The 17336-nt window shown below is 52.6% G+C and overlaps 1 protein-coding gene across 1 annotated transcript in view; it reads left to right on the forward strand.

The window, feature by feature from the left end:
- LOC144754097 (E3 ubiquitin-protein ligase TRIM39-like) overlaps nucleotides 1–17336 on the forward strand; it is a 243702-nt gene that overhangs the window by 107839 nt on the left and 118527 nt on the right. The window contains exon 3 of the mRNA XM_078641665.1: nucleotides 5490–5720. Coding sequence (XP_078497791.1) covers nucleotides 5490–5720 — 231 coding nt within the window. The remainder of the gene's footprint in view (nucleotides 1–5489; nucleotides 5721–17336) is intronic.

A 17336-nucleotide genomic window follows, 5' to 3' on the forward strand; every position in this document is an offset into this window, starting at 1 on the left:
TAACATGTGGGGTACTCCTAGACCTCGAAGTATTACCGATGTTTCAAGTAATATGCTGACAGATTACCTAGCTTCCTTGATGTCTGCCCTCAACTCTTGTCGTTCACAGGTTGCCGCCGCATTTCCAGACAATACCGAGGTGGCACCGCATGAAATTGTTCCCGGATCCATGGTCCTAGTGCGAAATTTCGATCGTTCAAGTCCGCTGGAGCCTCGCTGGAAGGAGCCCCGACAGGTCCTCCTCTCCACCCGTACAGCCGTGAAGTTGGAGGGACGCAAAGGCTGGGTGCATCTTTCGCACATCAAAAAATTTTATGGATTGAAGCCAGTCTCAAAGAACATTTCCGAGCATTTTAAGGACTGCCAAAGTACTATTCTTAAGGACTGTCCCGCAAAGAACAATGATACTGCACCCTCCCTGTTAGAGAAAACTCCGCAACAGGAGTATAAATTAAAACTAAGGTCTAGTAAAATAAGTCAGCCAGTTTGATTGTCTAAGTCCTCCCCTAGGTGAAACGGTTAGACCGGTTTCTGACATGTATAAAATAGACCCCCATAGTGAGAGAGTTAGTCAAAACTCAATCCGATGTATCGTTTTTCTAAGTTTCGTTTTGTTTCTCAGCATTATGATTTCCTGCACTAGTTACGCATTTTACCTGTATTTTCCAGTTTCTCATGTAAATAATTCTTCTAATGTTACAGTAGAGCACACGTTTAGTGATCTGCCTCCTCATGAACTCTCTTACCGCCTCGCTATGCGTAACAATTCTTTTATCCGCATGTTACATTATTCACACCAGACCAGCAATGCCACTAATTGTTGGGTGTGTGGTCGACTCCCCCCTTTCCAGACACCGAAGGGAGTTCTGCCACTCTTTCCTTATCCATTTTCACATAATGGTTCGTGTGGAGCATGGTCCACGTTAACGTCATCCTAAACAGATATGTCTTTTCTTAACAGTACATGTTTCCCAGACAAGCAAGGTCTTCCCCACAGAACAGGGTTAGATCTAGAAAATGAAGTTTACAATTTAGGTAATTATTCTTCAAATTTTATGGTCCTGAATGTTCAGTCTGATTCCACTCCAGACTTACCTGCTATTTCAGTACTACCAGTCAAAGGCGAATTATGTGTTAGAAATGATGGTTCCGTACATGTAGGACATAGTGATTGTACTACTATTGTCAAGTATAGTGACAGTAGGAAATCTATTTTCAAAGCTTCACGTCATTCTTATTTTATTTGTGGTCAGACCGCATATGTTCGTCTGCCCCTCGATTGGGAGGGAACCTGTTACATTGCCTTCCTACTGCCACCAGTTTTCCTAGCCCCATCTGATTATCACAGAAACACACATCTAGTACACATTAGACATAAAAGGGAGATCGAGTCCCCAATTGTCGATTATACTGAAACCACTCTAGAACAGTATACAGATTTTAATAAAGGTTTCTTCTTCTTTATAGGACCTGTTCAGAATAGTAAGCTAATCCGTAGGTTAACCAGAACCCTTGAAGCTGTAGTAAATGAGACTGCCTCTGCTCTAGGTAACTTAACCGAAGAGCAATCTGCTATGAGATTTGTCGTTTTGCAGAATCGTCTCGTCCTTGACGTCATACTGGCCGATAGGGGCGGGGCATGTAGAGTCATCGGATCTAGTTGCTGCATTTTCATTCCAAATAACGCGCCGTCTGTTTATTCAGCTATAACCAGACTTCATAAAATTGCCCATCTGTTACACCAAGATCCAGGCACCTGGACATGGTCCAGTTGGTTCTGGAATATAATTTCCGCCTGGGGATGGAAAGTCTTGTCTTTTCTGGGTATTGCAGTAGCGATCATATTCAGCTGCTGCCTCTGTATACAATGTGGCCCTGCGATTTGCGGCATTTGTGCTACCTCTTGTATTCCTAGTCCCAAGTCCCGTTCTAAATCCCGTTCCAAGAAAATTCGAGACGAGCAATTGATGCTGTATGAAATGATAGATGGTATCATGAATATTGATGTTTCCTGATGGAAACGTAGTGACACGGAGGGAATGTGGAAAAGTAAATTCTGCCATGTTCTGTGTCCCTACGCGTCCTCCATCATATGTTATGTGTGCATGATTAATATGCATATGTATTCCCCATGTTCGATTAAAGACGCAATTATAGTTGTGTCCACCTCTAGTATGCCAGTTCCCAGTTCTCGTGAATACTACGAATATCAGGCCTATGTAAAGTTACGTTGCCACGTTTCTCAGTGTGCACGTTATTTCATTGTAAAGTTCCCGTTTCTAGGCCTCAAAAGGGCCTGGACACCAGATTTCAGCTTCTGTCTCCTGAGCCCTCGCTGAGGAGCGACACGGCCCCCACCTGTGTTCCTGACCCTTCACTTACTTCCTGCCTCACAGTGCCCGGTTCAGCCTGGCTCTGTCTCTGAGTCTGCCAAGAGTATGTTATGATTCCAGTTATCAGTTCAGCCCTCCTTCTCTGCATTCCTCAGCTACTGAACTGCATCAATAGTTTCCGTCATTGTCTAGCCTTTACGTCTCCATGTAAGAGAAATACTGTATTAAATGGTCCTTTACTATTCTTCATCACGCACTACATGTAGAATAATGCATGCTCCAGTCTTAGAGTCTGTTAGCCTTTACCCTGATAACTTTTGGATTCTATCAACATGTTCTCTAAACATCAGATACTAGATACTGTTTAGGTACATGTCGCCCTGACTCTCCAGACTCCAGTCTCTGCTCCTAGCACAGAGTTCATAGCCCCAGCTTCTCCTAGTAACACGTCATTGCCAACTTGCGCGCACCACTAGGTTAGAGGTCCCGGCTCCTTAGGTAGCCCCCTCCATGTTTCCACCCCATTCATGACATATTCTGTTACGTTTACATCACATGTCTATGTATACGCCTCTGTTACACCTACTTTCACCCTTATCTTTCGCGACTGCTATTGACCACACCCACTGCTCCGCCCATTGTATGTACTGTAATGCAACTGTTTTCGTATATATGCCTGTGTACTGTTATTAAATGTTACGCCAGTCCTTTCCCCAGGCAGCTGCCATCCTATTCCTGTGCAGGTTGTCCTGTTCCTGTCCTTTATGCTGTATTAAACCTGCAAACTCCTACTACCTCGAATCTTGACTCTTATTTATTGAGCTATCTGTTATTACTATGCCTAGACAACAATAGATCCGGTATTATTTATTTATATACCACAGTCCAATCCTTCTTGGTGATGGCAGCCTCCAAAGCTGCGGTCTGACATACCTCACCTGAAAACACACAGGCTCCTGTCCTATTCCACAGTGTGACATGCCTCACCTGATAACAAAAAGGCTCCTGCTTTAAGCCGCAGTGTGACATACCTCACCTGATAACACACAGGCTCCTGCTCTAAGCCACAGTGAGACATACCTCACCTGATAACACACAGGCTCCTGCTCTAAGCAGCAGTGTGTCATGCCTCATCTGATAACACAGGCTCTTGCTCTGAGCGACAGTCTGATGTACCTCACCTAATAACACAAAGGCTCCTGCTCTAACACGGTGTGACATACCTCACCTGATAACACACAGGCTCCTGCTCTAAGCCACAGTGAGACATACCTCACCTGATAACACACAGGCTCATGCTGTCTGACGCAGTGTGACACACCTCACCTGATAACACACAGGCTCCTGCTCTAAGCTGCATTGTGACGTACCTCGCCTGATAACACACAGGCTCCTTCTCTAAGCCACAGTGTGACATACCTCACCTGATAACACGCAGGCTCCTGCTCTAGGCCACAGTGTGTGACATACCTCACCTGATAACACACAGGCTCCTGCTCTAAGCCACAGTGTGACATACCTCACCTGAAAACACACAGGCTCCTGCTCTAAGCTGCAGTGTGACGTACCTCGCCTGATAACACACAGGCTCCTTCTCTAAGCCACAGTGTGACATACCTCACCTGATAACACACAGGCTCCTGCTCTAGGCCACAGTGTGTGACATACCTCACCTGATAACACACAGGCTCCTGCTCTAAGCCACAGTGTGACATACCTCACCTGATAACACACTGGCTCCTGCTCCAAGATACAGTGTGAAATACCTCACCTGATAACACACAGGCTCCTGCTCCAAGCCACAATGTGACATACCTCACCTGATAACACACTGGCTCCTGCTCCAAGATACAGTGTGAAATACCTCACCTGATAACACACAGGCTCCTGCTCCAAGCCACAATGTGACATACCTCACCTGATAACACACTGGCTCCTGCTCCAAGATACAGTGTGAAATACCTCACCTGATAACACACAGGCTCCAGCTCTAAGTTACAGTGGGACATACCTCCCCTAATAACACACAGGCTCCTGCTCTAAGCCTCAGTGTGACATACCTCACCTGATAACACACTGGCTCCTGCTCCAAGCCACAGTGTGACATACCTCACCTGATAACACACATGCTCCTGCTCCAAGCCACAGTATGACGTACCTCACCTGATAACACACAGGCTCATGCTCTAAGCCTCAGTGTGACATACCTCACCTGATAACACACTGGCTCCTGCTCTAAGCCACAGTGTGACATACCTCACCTGATAACACACATGCTCCTGCTCTAAGATACAGTGTGACATACCTCACCTGATAACACACATGCTCCTGCTCTAAGATACAGTGTGACATAACTCACCCAATAAGACACAGGCTCCTACTCCAAGCCACAGAGTGACGTACCTCACCTGATAACTCACAACCTCTTATCTTAGGATAGGACAAGATGTCTAACCAAACTCCTCACCCATCTTCTAGAGGAATTGCTGAATTACCAACAGAAACCGGTGCAGTAACATTGGTTTATCTTGTAGTTCTCCATTCAATAACCGAATACACATCATTTTTTTGTGATTCTCAATGGGAAATAACCACATCAGCGATTCCCTATCAGTCTGAATGAGAGCCAGAATAGGGCACACCCTCTGCGTCTCCTTCTGAGCGAACACATCCAGAGTCCTGGCAGGACAGGGGCAGCTTGCACACCACGTACATCCCCTTTCATCCCAGGGGCTCAAACTTCCTGGCCCCCTCCTTTACATTCTATTGTGTCTGTCACATCCAATCACACTTGACTTCAGCCAGTCTCCACTCAGCCTGTCTCTGGGTCTTTGACTGTCTCTACCTGTGGTGGGTTAGCTTCCTTGCACTTTCTTGATGGATCTAACTTCTCTGCAGCATCACAAATTCTGACCTCCCCACAGTTTGTGGGGTGTCGGAGGAAAGGGTGCGGGCAGGAGTGGGAGAAGGACAGAAGACGGTAAAAGGGAAGGTAGTAAGAGGCTTCAGTTCAGAAATTGGGAGAAGCACGCTAGTGTTCTGATTTTTGAAAGTAGCTACCAAGCCCTCCACCCTCACCCTGAACTCCCACTCTAGGGACAGCTTTTAGATAGCTTTTTAATATCTCACCAGCTTTTGTTTTTTTGTTTATGACAGGACAAGTTAAGAACTGAGAAGAATAAAATTGAATCCGGGTTTGAAAAGCTGCGGCAACTCCTGAAAGAACATGAACAATCACTTTGTGAAAAACTGGAGGAGATGGAGAAGAAAATCACCATAGTAGAAAATGCAAATATGACCAAACTGTCCAATCAAATCACCTCTCTCAATGCCGTGATAATGGAGATAGAAAAGAAGTGTGAGGCGCCATCGTGGGAACTCCTGAAGGTGAGATATCAATCAATCAATCAATCAACTTGAATTTGTAGAGCACGGCTAATTACCCGTGAGGGCATCCAGGCACTGAGCTCTTGCTGGGATCAGTTGAAAAGCCAGGTCTCGATTCCTTTTCTGAATTCAGGGAAAGAGGATGATGTTCAGAGGTGCAGGGGGGAGGTTTTTCCAAGACTAGGTAGGAGAAAGAACATCATCCACTGTTGCTTCGGCGGATGCAGAGAGTGTGAATGAGGGCGCGGTAGGTGAAGGGCAGGTGTCTGGAGGGTTGGTGGAAGTTCAGGCGTTGGTTGGCGTTTGCTGGTCCTTGGTCGTGGATGGCCTTATTGATGTATGACAACATCTTGAATTGGCATCTTTTCTGGATGGGGAGCCAGTGGAGGTTCCTGAGGTGGGGGGGGGGGGGGTTTGGTTCCTCCCGGGGAGGTCCAGGATGAGTCTGACAGTTGAGTTCTGTATCGTCTGGAGTCTCTTCAGGAGTTGGATGATGAGTCCTGCGTAGAACGAGTTGTTCTATATCTCACGGTGGAGGAGGGACCTACTGTCATCGGTGGCGGGGATCAGGGCAGTCTCTGTGCTGTGGTTGACGGGAGGCCAGTTTGGGAGGTGTCCAGCAGATTGTTGCTCCCAGGTGCTCGGTGAGTTGGTGATTGATCCCCTTCTCGGGGACTTTAGCTGTGAAGGGGAGCAGAGAGATTGGGCGGTAGTTCTTGAGTTCGTTGGGGTCGGCGGAGGGTATCTTGAGGAGCAGTCTGACCTCTGCAAGTTTCCATTGATCAGTAAAGGGGGCTGTGGTGATGAATGCGTTGACAATAGAGGTGGTGGGGGCAGGGGTTTGTGGGTGCTCCAGAGGGATGGAGTTCTTGGTGGCTGCGCTGCTCTGTGTGGTGAGCAGTTTCCAGGTGGTGAGTGGATGGTTGGGTGTGGTATCAGTTGACATGAGGAGGCTGTAGAGTTCGTTGTTAATGCAACACACAAGGCAATTCCAGTGACAGTAATTAACATGGAAATGAAAGAGCAAATTGTGAGCCAGCAACCTAGAGAACTGAAAAAAAGAAATTATTCCTTTTCTAAGAAGTTTGAAAATATTTCTGTTCTAAAGCAGTTACTTTTTCCTGAGGTAGTTGGCCACTTACGTTTGCGTTCACCAATCTTTTGTTAGGGTGAACAGCTATATAATTAGACATTTGGAATAGGTAATGACAAGCTCACTGTTTTTTTTCCGCCCCAGATAAAGATTGCCATAGAAAATGCTTTAGTTTGAAGTAGAGTGACAATTTGTTAGAAAGGCGACCCCGGGGGAGGCAGAAGATGTCTGACTGACCACCCCTAGGTCCACCTCTCCTTCGAGAAGTAGCCGAGCGGTACGGAGAGGCCTCCTGAATGTGGGCCCTCTCCGAGGATCGTACAGCAGAGTAATCACAACACTACAAACGGACACCACGCAAGAGGTCAAGTTCTTAAGCTTTTATATATAATAAAGGTTGCTGGTTCTTGGCAGTATATACAGATGGATCGAGGGATCCGTAAAGTCTCGAAAAAGGGGGGTAGGTAGCGGGACAGTCTAGCTCTGGGCAGAGGAAGGGATACCCTACGCACAGCTCTCAATCCTCGAGCTGGGGGGTTCCGAGAGGTTCGAGCCACGGCAGCGCCAGCAGGCTTACAAGATGGTTCAGCAAGGTAGGCCGCGGCAGTGCCAGCAGGCTCTCAGATGGTTCAGCAAGGTAGGCCGCGGCAGCGCCAGCAGGCTCTCAAGATGGTTCAGCGAGGTAGGCCGCGGAAGCGCCAGCAGGCTCTCAGATGGTTCAGCAAGGTAGCCGCGGCAGCGCCAGCAGGCTCTCAGATGGTTCAGCAAGGTAGGCCGCGGCAGCGCCAGCAGGCTCTCAGATAGTTCAGCAAGGTAGGCCGCGGCAGCGCCAGCAGGCTCTCAGATGGTTCAGCGAGGTAGGCCGCGGCAGCGCCAGCAGGCTCTCAGAGTACTTTGGGTTACAGGAGGTGAGTTCGTCTGGTGTCGGCCGCGACAGCGTCAGCAGGGCTTCCAGTCCAGGATACAACTGGCGTCCTACTCCGGGGCTGGCCCAGATATAGGACGGAGGTCCTTTGATGTCCGGACCCTCGCGCCTGGGGGCCAGAGGGGCCGGGTTGATGGTGTCCAGACACCCAGCAGGGGGGTGGAGCCAGCGCCCAGGGAGGCCGGAGGGCGATCGATACCAGGCGTCCGGGGACGGCTGGAGGCCCATCGAAACTCCTCTTCCTCCGGGATCTGTCGAGTGGCCACTTGACCACCTGGGTGGATCTTGGTGCCTCGATGTCGGGGCTTCGCTGGGGCCGAGGCCACGTGGTGGTGACGTGGTGGGCCCAAGATGGAGTCGGGCACGGCCTCGTGCTTAGGTCGTGATGGGCCTACGCTGGGGTCAGGCCGGTGATGGGGGACCGGGATGGTAGCCGGACCGGTGGTGTTGGGGCGTGCAGGATCGGGCCGAGGGGGCCGTCCGAGGTCCGGTGGAGGGCTGATGTCGTCCTGGGCCCGCCATGCGGGAGCGGTAGGACCACGCCATGAGGCCGGGTCCAACACGCGTCCCCCCCAGCTGAAGGCAGGGGAGAGTCACCCATCTTCTTGGGGATTCTCCTCGCCGAGGCGGAAGAATCGGGACAGGCCGTCAGCATTGGCGTGGTCGTTGCCAGGGCGATGCTCTACCTTGAAATCCATCCCCTGCAGCGAAATGGACCAGCGCAGCAGTTTCGGGTTTTCTCCCCGCATCTGCATCAACCACCGCAGGGGCCGGTGGTCGGTCTGGACTCGGAAGTGGGTTCCGAAGAGGTAGGGCCGGAGCTTCTTGAGGGCCCACACCACGGCGAAGGCTTCCCTCTCGATGGTGCTCCATCGCTGTTCTCTGGCCAGTAGGCGTTGGCTGATGAAGGCCACAGGTCGGTCGATTCCTTCGGGGTTAACTTGGGACAGGACCGCCCCGATGCCGTGCTCTGAGGCGTCGGTTTGGACCACAAACTCTTTGCTGTAGTCGGGGGCCTGGAGCACAGGGGCGGTGCACATGGCTGATTTCAATGTCTCGAAGGCCACCTGACACGTGGGTGTCCATTGCACTTTCTGGGGCCGGTTCTTCGAGGTCAGTTCTGTGAGGGGCCCCACAATGCTCCCGTAGTTCTTTATGAACCGCCGATAATATCCAGTGAGCCCCAGGAAGGCTCGGACGGCGGTCTGGGTGACCGGGGGCTCCCAGGCCCGGATGGCGTCTATCTTTGGTTGGAGGGGAGCCACTTGGCCGCTCCCCACTTGGTGTCCCAGATAGGTCACGGACCCTGGGCCTATCTGGCACTTACTGGCTTTGATGGTGAGTCCGGCCCGCCGAAGGGCCGTCAGGACTGTCCAGAGGTGGGTCAGGTGCTCATCCCAGTGGAGGCTGTACACGGCAATGTCATCTAGATAGGCGGCGCTGTACTCCTCTAGACCGGCCAGCACCTTGTTCACTAGTCTCTGGAAGGTTGCCGGTGCGTTTTTCATGCCGAAGGGCATCACTTTGAAGTGATAGTGGCCATCTGGTGTCGAGAAGGCCGATCGCTCTTGTGCACCCGGGGTAAGGCCAATCTGCCAATACCCCGCCGTGAGATCGAAGGTGCTGAGGTATTTGGCGGCCCCTAGGCGATCGATCAATTCATCCGCCCTGGAGGATGGGATGGGCGTCGGTCCTGGTGACGGCATTCAGTCCCCTGTAGTCAACACAGAACCGGAGCTCCGGAGCTGTTCCGGGGGTGGCGGCTTTAGGGACCAGGACAACGGGACTGGCCCAGGGACTGTTGGAGGGTTCGACTACCCCCAGAGCTAACATCTTGGCCACTTCGGATTGGATGCAGGCCCGAACCCGGTCGGGCACTCGGAAAGCTCGGTGTTTTACAGGCGGGCTGTCTCCTGTGTCCACATCGTGGACACACCACCGGGTGACCCCCGGAGGGAGGGAAAACAGATCCGCAAACTGCCCCAGCAGATTCCGGCAGTCCTGTTGCTGCTCTGGGGTCAGGGTAGAGGAGAGCCGGACCCCTTCGAAGGAGCCGTCTTTCTCGGTGGTGCTCATGAGATCTGGTAGTGGTTCGGAGTCGTCTTCAGCTCCGTCATCGGTCGCTAGCAGCAGGCTCAGTTCAGTGCGTGCAAAGTGTGGCTTGAGCCGGTTAGCGTGCAGAACCCAGAGGGGGTTCCGGGGGGACTCCATGTCCACCAGATAGGTGACGGGGCTCTTGCGCTCCACCACTTTGAAGGGCCCCGTCCATTTGTCCTGGAGGGCGCAGGGTTCAACCGGGGACATGACCCAGACTTGCTGGCCCGGCTCGAATTCGATGGACGAGGCGTTCTGGTCATACCAGCGTTTCATCTCCTCCTGACTAGCCTCCAGGTTGGCCTCGGCAAGTTCCCGGAACTTCCGAGTCTGATTGCGGAGTGTCAGGAGGTACCGGTAGACATCAGGTGGGGCATCTCGAACCGCTGTCTCCCAACCTTCCTTGACCAGGCTGAGGGGGCCTCGGACCGGGTGTCCGTACAAGAGTTCAAAAGGGCTGAACCCCAGGGACTTCTGCGGTACCTCTCGGTAGGCGAACAGGAGGCAAGGTAGCAGGAAATCCCATTTGCGCCGGAGTGGCTCTTCTAGGCCCTTGATCATCCCCTTCAGTGTTCTGTTAAAACGTTCCACTAGTCCATTTCCTTGGGGATGATACGGGGTGGTGAACTTATAGGCGACCCCGCACTGTTGCCATAGGGACCGCATATGCTTCGAGATAAAGTTGGAGCCCCGATCACTCACGACTTCTCGGGGGAAGCCGACTCGGGAGAAGATGCTCATGAGGGCCCGGCCCACAACGGGGGCCGTGATGGTTCGGAGGGGGATGGCTTCGGGATAGCGGGTAGCATGGTCCACCAGGACGAGGATGAAGCGGTGCCCCTGCGAGGTTCGAGGGTCCAGGGCCCCTGCGATGTCTATTCCCACTCGCTCGAAGGGGGTAGTCACCACGGGGAACGGCTGGAGCGGGGCTTTGACTTTCCCCCCGCTCTTCCCGCTGGCTTGACAGGTCGGGCAGGTCCGGCAGTGGTTATGCACATCGTTGCGCATTTTTGGCCAGAAGAAATGGGTCACCAGGCGGCTGTAAGTTTTGTCCTGCCCCAGGTGCCCGGCGAGGGGCACATCATGTGCTAATTTCAGTAGGAAGTCTCTGAATCGGAGGGGTACGACCAGTACCCGGCCGGCCCCTAGCTCAGCAATCTTTTGCTCACTGTAGAGAAGGTCGTTGTCCCAATAGACCCAGTGGGAACCCGCGGGGTCTCCAGCGGCTTGAGTAGTGGCTTGCTGTCGAATCCCCTCGAGGGAGGGGCAGGTTTTCTGTTCCTGCCGGAACTGTTCGCGGGTGGGGCCACCTTCTTGGCGCCATTGAGCGAGTTCTGGGAGGTAGTCGAGCTCGGTGAGATCTTCTTGGTCGGGCCCTTGGGGGCCGTGTTCGGGGTCGGCGTTCTCGGGGACGACGGGTGGCGGAGGTGCGGGCCACTCCGGCTCCTCGGTCGGAGCTTCCCCCGCTGGGGTGGAGGCTCGGGCGGACATGGAGCGGGTGGTCACACAGACCCACTCGGGAAGGCCTAGCATCCCTAGGTGCTCCCTCCGTTCGACGCTAGCCCAGGGGGAACTTTCTAGGTCGGTCCCAAGGAGGCAGTCTACGGGGGCATCGTCGCGGACAGTCACTTTCAGCACGCCCGACACTCCCCCCCACTCGAAGGGGATGCGGGCCATCTGGCACAAAGTCTCTGAGTTATCCGCGGACCGGACTGGGCACAGGACGTTAGGAAGGATCTGTTCCGGGGTCACCAGATGGCAGCGGACCGCTGTCACGCTGGCCCCAGTGTCACGGAGGGCTTCGGTCCGGCGACCATTGATGGTGACCCACTGGCGGTATTTCTGGGTGTTGCCGGGGATCGGGCCTCGGGGGATCATGTCGTGAGTACCCAGGCATGCTAAGGTCATGGCGGCGGGCTCCCACTCGGCCTGCTCGGAGTTGTCGTCCTCCTCCTCACTTCTTTCTTCACCCAGGGCAGCGGCCGCGATCTGGCGGGTTGGGGGACCGGTGGTGCCGGGTCGCTGATTCATCGGGCAGAGGGGGTCATTCGCATAATGACCCTGTCGCTGGCATCTGTGGCACGTAACGTTCGGGCGGGGCCCCGGTCTGGCTGGGGGGCCCCCTCTCCGGCCCAGGGATGGTGACATGGAGGTAGGGGAGGACCCCTGGGGGGCGTCTTGACCCCGGCTCTGGCCTCCTCCGCCGCCTCGTGGTCGGTGGTTCCCCGGGGATCCCCGGCCGTAGTCTCCCATCGGACTCCGGGGAACTCGGGTGCTCACCCATCTATCCGCCTCGACAGCGAGTTTTCGTGGCTCAGTCAGTTTGCTGTCGAGGAGGTGTTGCCGGAGTTCGATGAAGCAGTTATTGGACAGATGTTCCCATAGAACGAGGTCGACCAACTGCTGGAAGGTGGTGACCTGGCAGCCCCGAATCCACCCCTCGAAGGCTCTACTGTAATAGTTCACGTACTCGACCCACGTGGTACCGGGGATTTTTTTGCAGTCTCGGAATCGCTGCCGGTACATCTCGGGGGTGAGTCCGTAGCGAGTGAGGAGGGCGGTCTTCATGTGCTCGTACGAGGTCATCTCGGTATCAGGGAGCTCCAGCAGGGCGTCTCTCCCTTCGTTGATAAACTTCCCCCACAGGCCGGCGCCCCAGTCCTTGAGGGGTACTCGATGGGCGGCCATGGCGACCTCGTAGGCTTTGAACCACTGTTGGATGTCGTCGTTCTTATAGTACTCCTTGACGACGTCCTTGGGTATGTGCACCTTTGTGTCCACCGGGGGAGGTGAGGTCTTACCCCCGGAGAGGGCAGTCTCGTTTGCCTTGGCTTTAAGTTCCATTTCTTTGAGGACGCGCTCGTGCTCGAGCATGAGTTTTTTCTCCTCGAGGGCTAACTTCCTTTCTGCCAGTTTGATTTCTCCTTCTTGTCTGAGTCGAGCAAGATCCAACTCGTGGAGCCGGTTCCTCTCTCGTTCTCGGGCGTCTTCGTGGGAGAGGCCCATGTCTGGGTTTGCGGGTCTCCCTCCCGCTGGGTTCGCTTCAGCCCCTGGCCCTCCGTTCGGGCCCGGGTTATCTTCACTCGGAGGTGGCGCCTCGCCGGCGTCCACCCAGGCCTGCAGGGCCGATTTGAAGTCTTCTTTGGTGTTTAAGCAAGTGGTAGCGATGCCTAGGTCTTTGCAGAATTGCTTTAGCTCCTTGTGACTGTAGTCTTCCATTTTCTCTTTCTGGAATTCTGTGCTCATGGTCGCAGTGGGTTTCTCTTGGTAGCGAGTGAATCACTCTCTGTACGATCTGCGTGGGCTCGGATCCCGGCGCTTGCCACCAATGTTAGAAAGGCGACCCCGGGGGAGGCAGAAGATGTCTGACTGACCACCCCTAGGTACACCTCTCCTTCGAGAAGTAGCCGAGCGGTACGGAGAGGCCTCCTGAATGAGGGCCCTCTCCGAGGATCGTACAGCAGAGTAATCACAACACTACAAACGGACACCACGCAAGAGGTCAAGTTCTTAAGCTTTTATATATAATAAAGGTTGCTGGTTCTTGGCAGTATATACAGATGGATCGACGGATCCGTAAAGTCTCGAAAAAGGGGGGTAGGTAGCGGGACAGTCTAGCTCTGGGCAGAGGAAGGGATACCCTACGCACAGCTCTCAATCCTCGAGCTGAGGGGTTCCGAGAGGTTCGAGCTGCGGCAGCGCCAGCAGGCTTACAAGATGGTTCAGCAAGGTAGGCCGCGGCAGCGCCAGCAGGCTCTCAGATGGTTCAGCAAGGTAGGCCGCGGCAGCGCCAGCAGGCTCTCAAGATGGTTCAGCGAGGTAGGCCGCGGCAGCGCCAGCAGGCTCTCAGATGGTTCAGCAAGGAAGGCCGTGGCAGCGCCAGCAGGCTCTCAGATGGTTCAGCAAGGTAGGCCGCGGCAGCGCCAGCAGGCTCTCAGATGGTTCAGCAAGGTAGGCCGCGGCAGCGCCAGCAGGCTCTCAGATGGTTCAGCGAGGTAGGCCGCGGCAGCGCCAGCAGGCTCTCAGAGTACTTCGGGTTACAGGAGGTGAGTTCGTCTGGTGTCGGCCGCGACAGCGTCAGCAGGGCTTCCAGTCCAGGAATCAACTGGCGTCCTACTCCGGGGCTGGCCCAGATATAGGACGGAGGTCCTTTGATGTCCGGACCCTCGCGCCTGGGGGCCAGAGGGGCCGGGTTGATGGTGTCCAGACACCCAGCAGGGGGGTGGAGCCAGCGCCCAGGGAGGCCGGAGGGCGATCGATACCAGGCGTCCGGGGACGGCTGGAGGCCCATCGAAACTCCTCTTCCTCCGGGATCTGTCGAGTGGCCACTCGACCACCTGGGTGGATCTTGGTGCCTCGATGTCGGGGCTTCGCTGGGGCCGGGGCTGGGGCCGAGGCCACGTGGTGGTGACGTGGTGAGCCCAAGATGGAGTCGGGCACGGCCTCGTGCTTAGGTCGTGATGGGCCTACGCTGGGGTCAGGCCGGTGATGGGGGACCGGGATGGTAGCCGGACCGGTGGTGTTGGGGCGTGCAGGATCGGGCCGAGGGGGCCGTCCGAGGTCCGGTGGAGGGCTGATGTCGTCCTGGGCCCGCCATGCGGGAGCGGTAGGACCACGCCATGAGGCCGGGTCCAACACAATTTTATATCACAGGTAACCCGTGGTCATATTACAGAGTGTGTGACATTAAAGTCCACAAATTGCTGCCCGGCAGCACCAGAAATTAGATTTATAACTGGATTTTCATGAAACCGTGAACGGCAACCAAATTCCTCACCAATTTGGCTTAGGGCGGGATTAGAGGTGCAAACCTCCTTATCGTGGTTATACTCTGTCACTTTTGACAGTGATGCTCTGCTCAAATAGGTTGATTAGTTTACAACCCAGAAGCTTCCTGAGGAATAGCTCCATGTAAAGGGCATTAGATGAGGGTGACAGAAAACATCCAGGACATCCCTCCGAGGGTGACAGATAGCATCACTCGAAGATTGATAGAGAGCATTCAAAACATCCCACCGAGGGAGACTGGGAGCATCCCCCCGAGGGCAACAGGGAGCATCGCCCGAGGGCGAAAGGGAACATCCCTCTGAAGGTGGCAGAGAGCATCCCCCCAAGGGCGACAGAGAGCATCATCCCACCAAGGGCGACAGGGAGCATCCTTTCGAGGGCGACAGGGAACATCCCTCCGAGTGTGGCAGAGAGCATCCCTCTCTGGCTCCACAGACAGCTCTGAAACAGTCTAAGTTGAAGTAGTTTATAATGACCATGACCTGTCAATGTTGCTATAAACATGTAATTTTCCAGTTAATCCAAACACGTGTTCAAATGTCATTTCTGCTTCTAGGAAAATAATAGATAGTAAAGCTATGTTTCCCTTGGTGACCAATTTGAGAATCAAGCCCACCATCACCAATGCAGCTAAGGGTTTGGCCAATAGTTTTGTGTCAATGTTGAGAGATGAAATGGGACCTGTAAGACCCACAGTCCAAGGTAGGGTCATCCTTCTCACAAGAGAGGACCACTCTTGCCTCCTGCTGGAATGATGGACCCGACCCGTTGATATGACCTCGCAATTCAGTATAGGATGCTCTCCCGTAACCTTTTAATGTGGCCTTTCTTACAGTTACAGGAAGATGACTCCTGATCTGTTGATGAACCTCTTGTGTCAGTTGAGGACGATGGCCCATGACCTGTTGATGAGCCTCAAAGGGTCCGATGCGTTTGGGTTATCTGATGATAGTGGTCCTTTGCTTGTTACTTCCGCCTAAGTCTGTAATTCTACTATCTAAGATTTTCAATAGACAATATACAGATGTGGGGAGAAGTTCTCTACAACAAACGGCTCCTCTATTCTATAGGCAGCCTACAGCTCCTCTATTCTATAGACAGCCGATAGCTCCGCTATTCTATAGGCAGCCGACAGCTCCTCTATTCTATAGGCATCCTACAGCTCCTCTATTCTATAGGCAGCCGACAGCTCCTCTATTCCATCGGCAGCCGACAGCTTCTCTATTCTAAAGGCAGCCGACAGCTTCTCTATTCTAAAGGCAGCCGATAGCTCCTCTATTGTAAAGGCAGTCTACAGCTCCTCTATTCCAAAGGCAGCCTACAGCTCCTCTATTCTACAGGCAGCCTACAGCTCTGCTTGCAGGGGTCCTTTCCAGGTTGCCCTCGCCTGAAAGGACCAGCCATCGAGCTCCTGATCTTGAAACTATGCGATTGTGCACTTGTAAAGAATCCCTATCTCGACTATCCAAGTGGACTCCCAAACTAACACGATCCCTATCAGCTGGCTAACCGCCCCATGTGACCCCGAGCTATCGCGCCCGCTTCTGATCCAATTTGCAGTAATGCAATTTAGGCATAGTGCAATTGTAAATTCATAAAGACAACAATGAAATATTATGTTGTCCTGAGGATGATGCCCAGTATCTAGTGGTGGCATCCAAACGTCGTCGACACCAAAAAACGCCATATGCAATATTGTAATGTGCAATGGTGTATAAGAAAATGAACTTAGTCTGTTAAAACTTTCAAATAGGAGTCTACAGACGTATTTCACTTTGCCCTTTGGCCATTCTGTGCTTCGTTGTGTTGTCTCACTGTTTTGTGGGTCACGGATGTGCCCACTTGTCATTGAATGTTCCTAACAATTTAATTTTATATATATTTGTAAAATAAATTCTTGTCCGGCTGGACAAAAGACATACTACCTATTTAGAGTATGATTATTGTATATAAGTGATGCTTCCTCTGAAAATAGGGACCATTGTTCTCTATAACACTCGCCTGTAAGGATCCTGGCTCTGGAACTGGTTCAATCTTTACAGCCGTCAACCCTGTGTGCGCGCTGTAGTTGCTATATTGATTCACAACAAATGACTACACTGATGACCACTCTGAGGACCAGCATTTGTGATATAATACTCTGTGACATCACAGCTTTAGGAAGAGCTGAACATAAGACTATCATAGTAATTCATGACCATCAAAGATGTAAATGGTGTTTTAGGTTCGATAGGATTCAGAATGTGGCAAACAAAAATATCTTTCTAGTAAACATTGACTTTTTTATACCTAATAAACATATTGAGCCACATGCATCAAGCGATGTAGGAATCGCAAACGGTGCGAATCGCAAAAATCGGCCGTTTGCGATTCCTAAATCACTATTTGGGATGCATCAAACAAAAATACAAGAAATCGCTATTTTTTGCGATTTCTAAAAATGCGATTGCATTTAAGGAATCACAATTTGCGATAACTTAAATGCAATGCATGACATCTTTAACAATTGCGAATTCGCACTTAGAAGGGAAAAAATTACCATGAGGTAGGACCTCATGGTAATTTGCGAAAAATCTAAAAATGCATTTTTTTGCTTTTTTCAAACTGTCATGTTGTGCACACACATGCCCTTAGGGCATGTGTGTGCACAACATATGTGCATAGATTGATTTCAGGGGTGCAACAGGGTGTCCTTTGGACACCCCTGCACCCTTGA

The sequence above is a fragment of the Lissotriton helveticus genome, chromosome 5_1 (assembly GCF_964261635.1).
Source record: "Lissotriton helveticus chromosome 5_1, aLisHel1.1, whole genome shotgun sequence".
Lineage (NCBI taxonomy): Eukaryota > Metazoa > Chordata > Amphibia > Caudata > Salamandridae > Lissotriton > Lissotriton helveticus.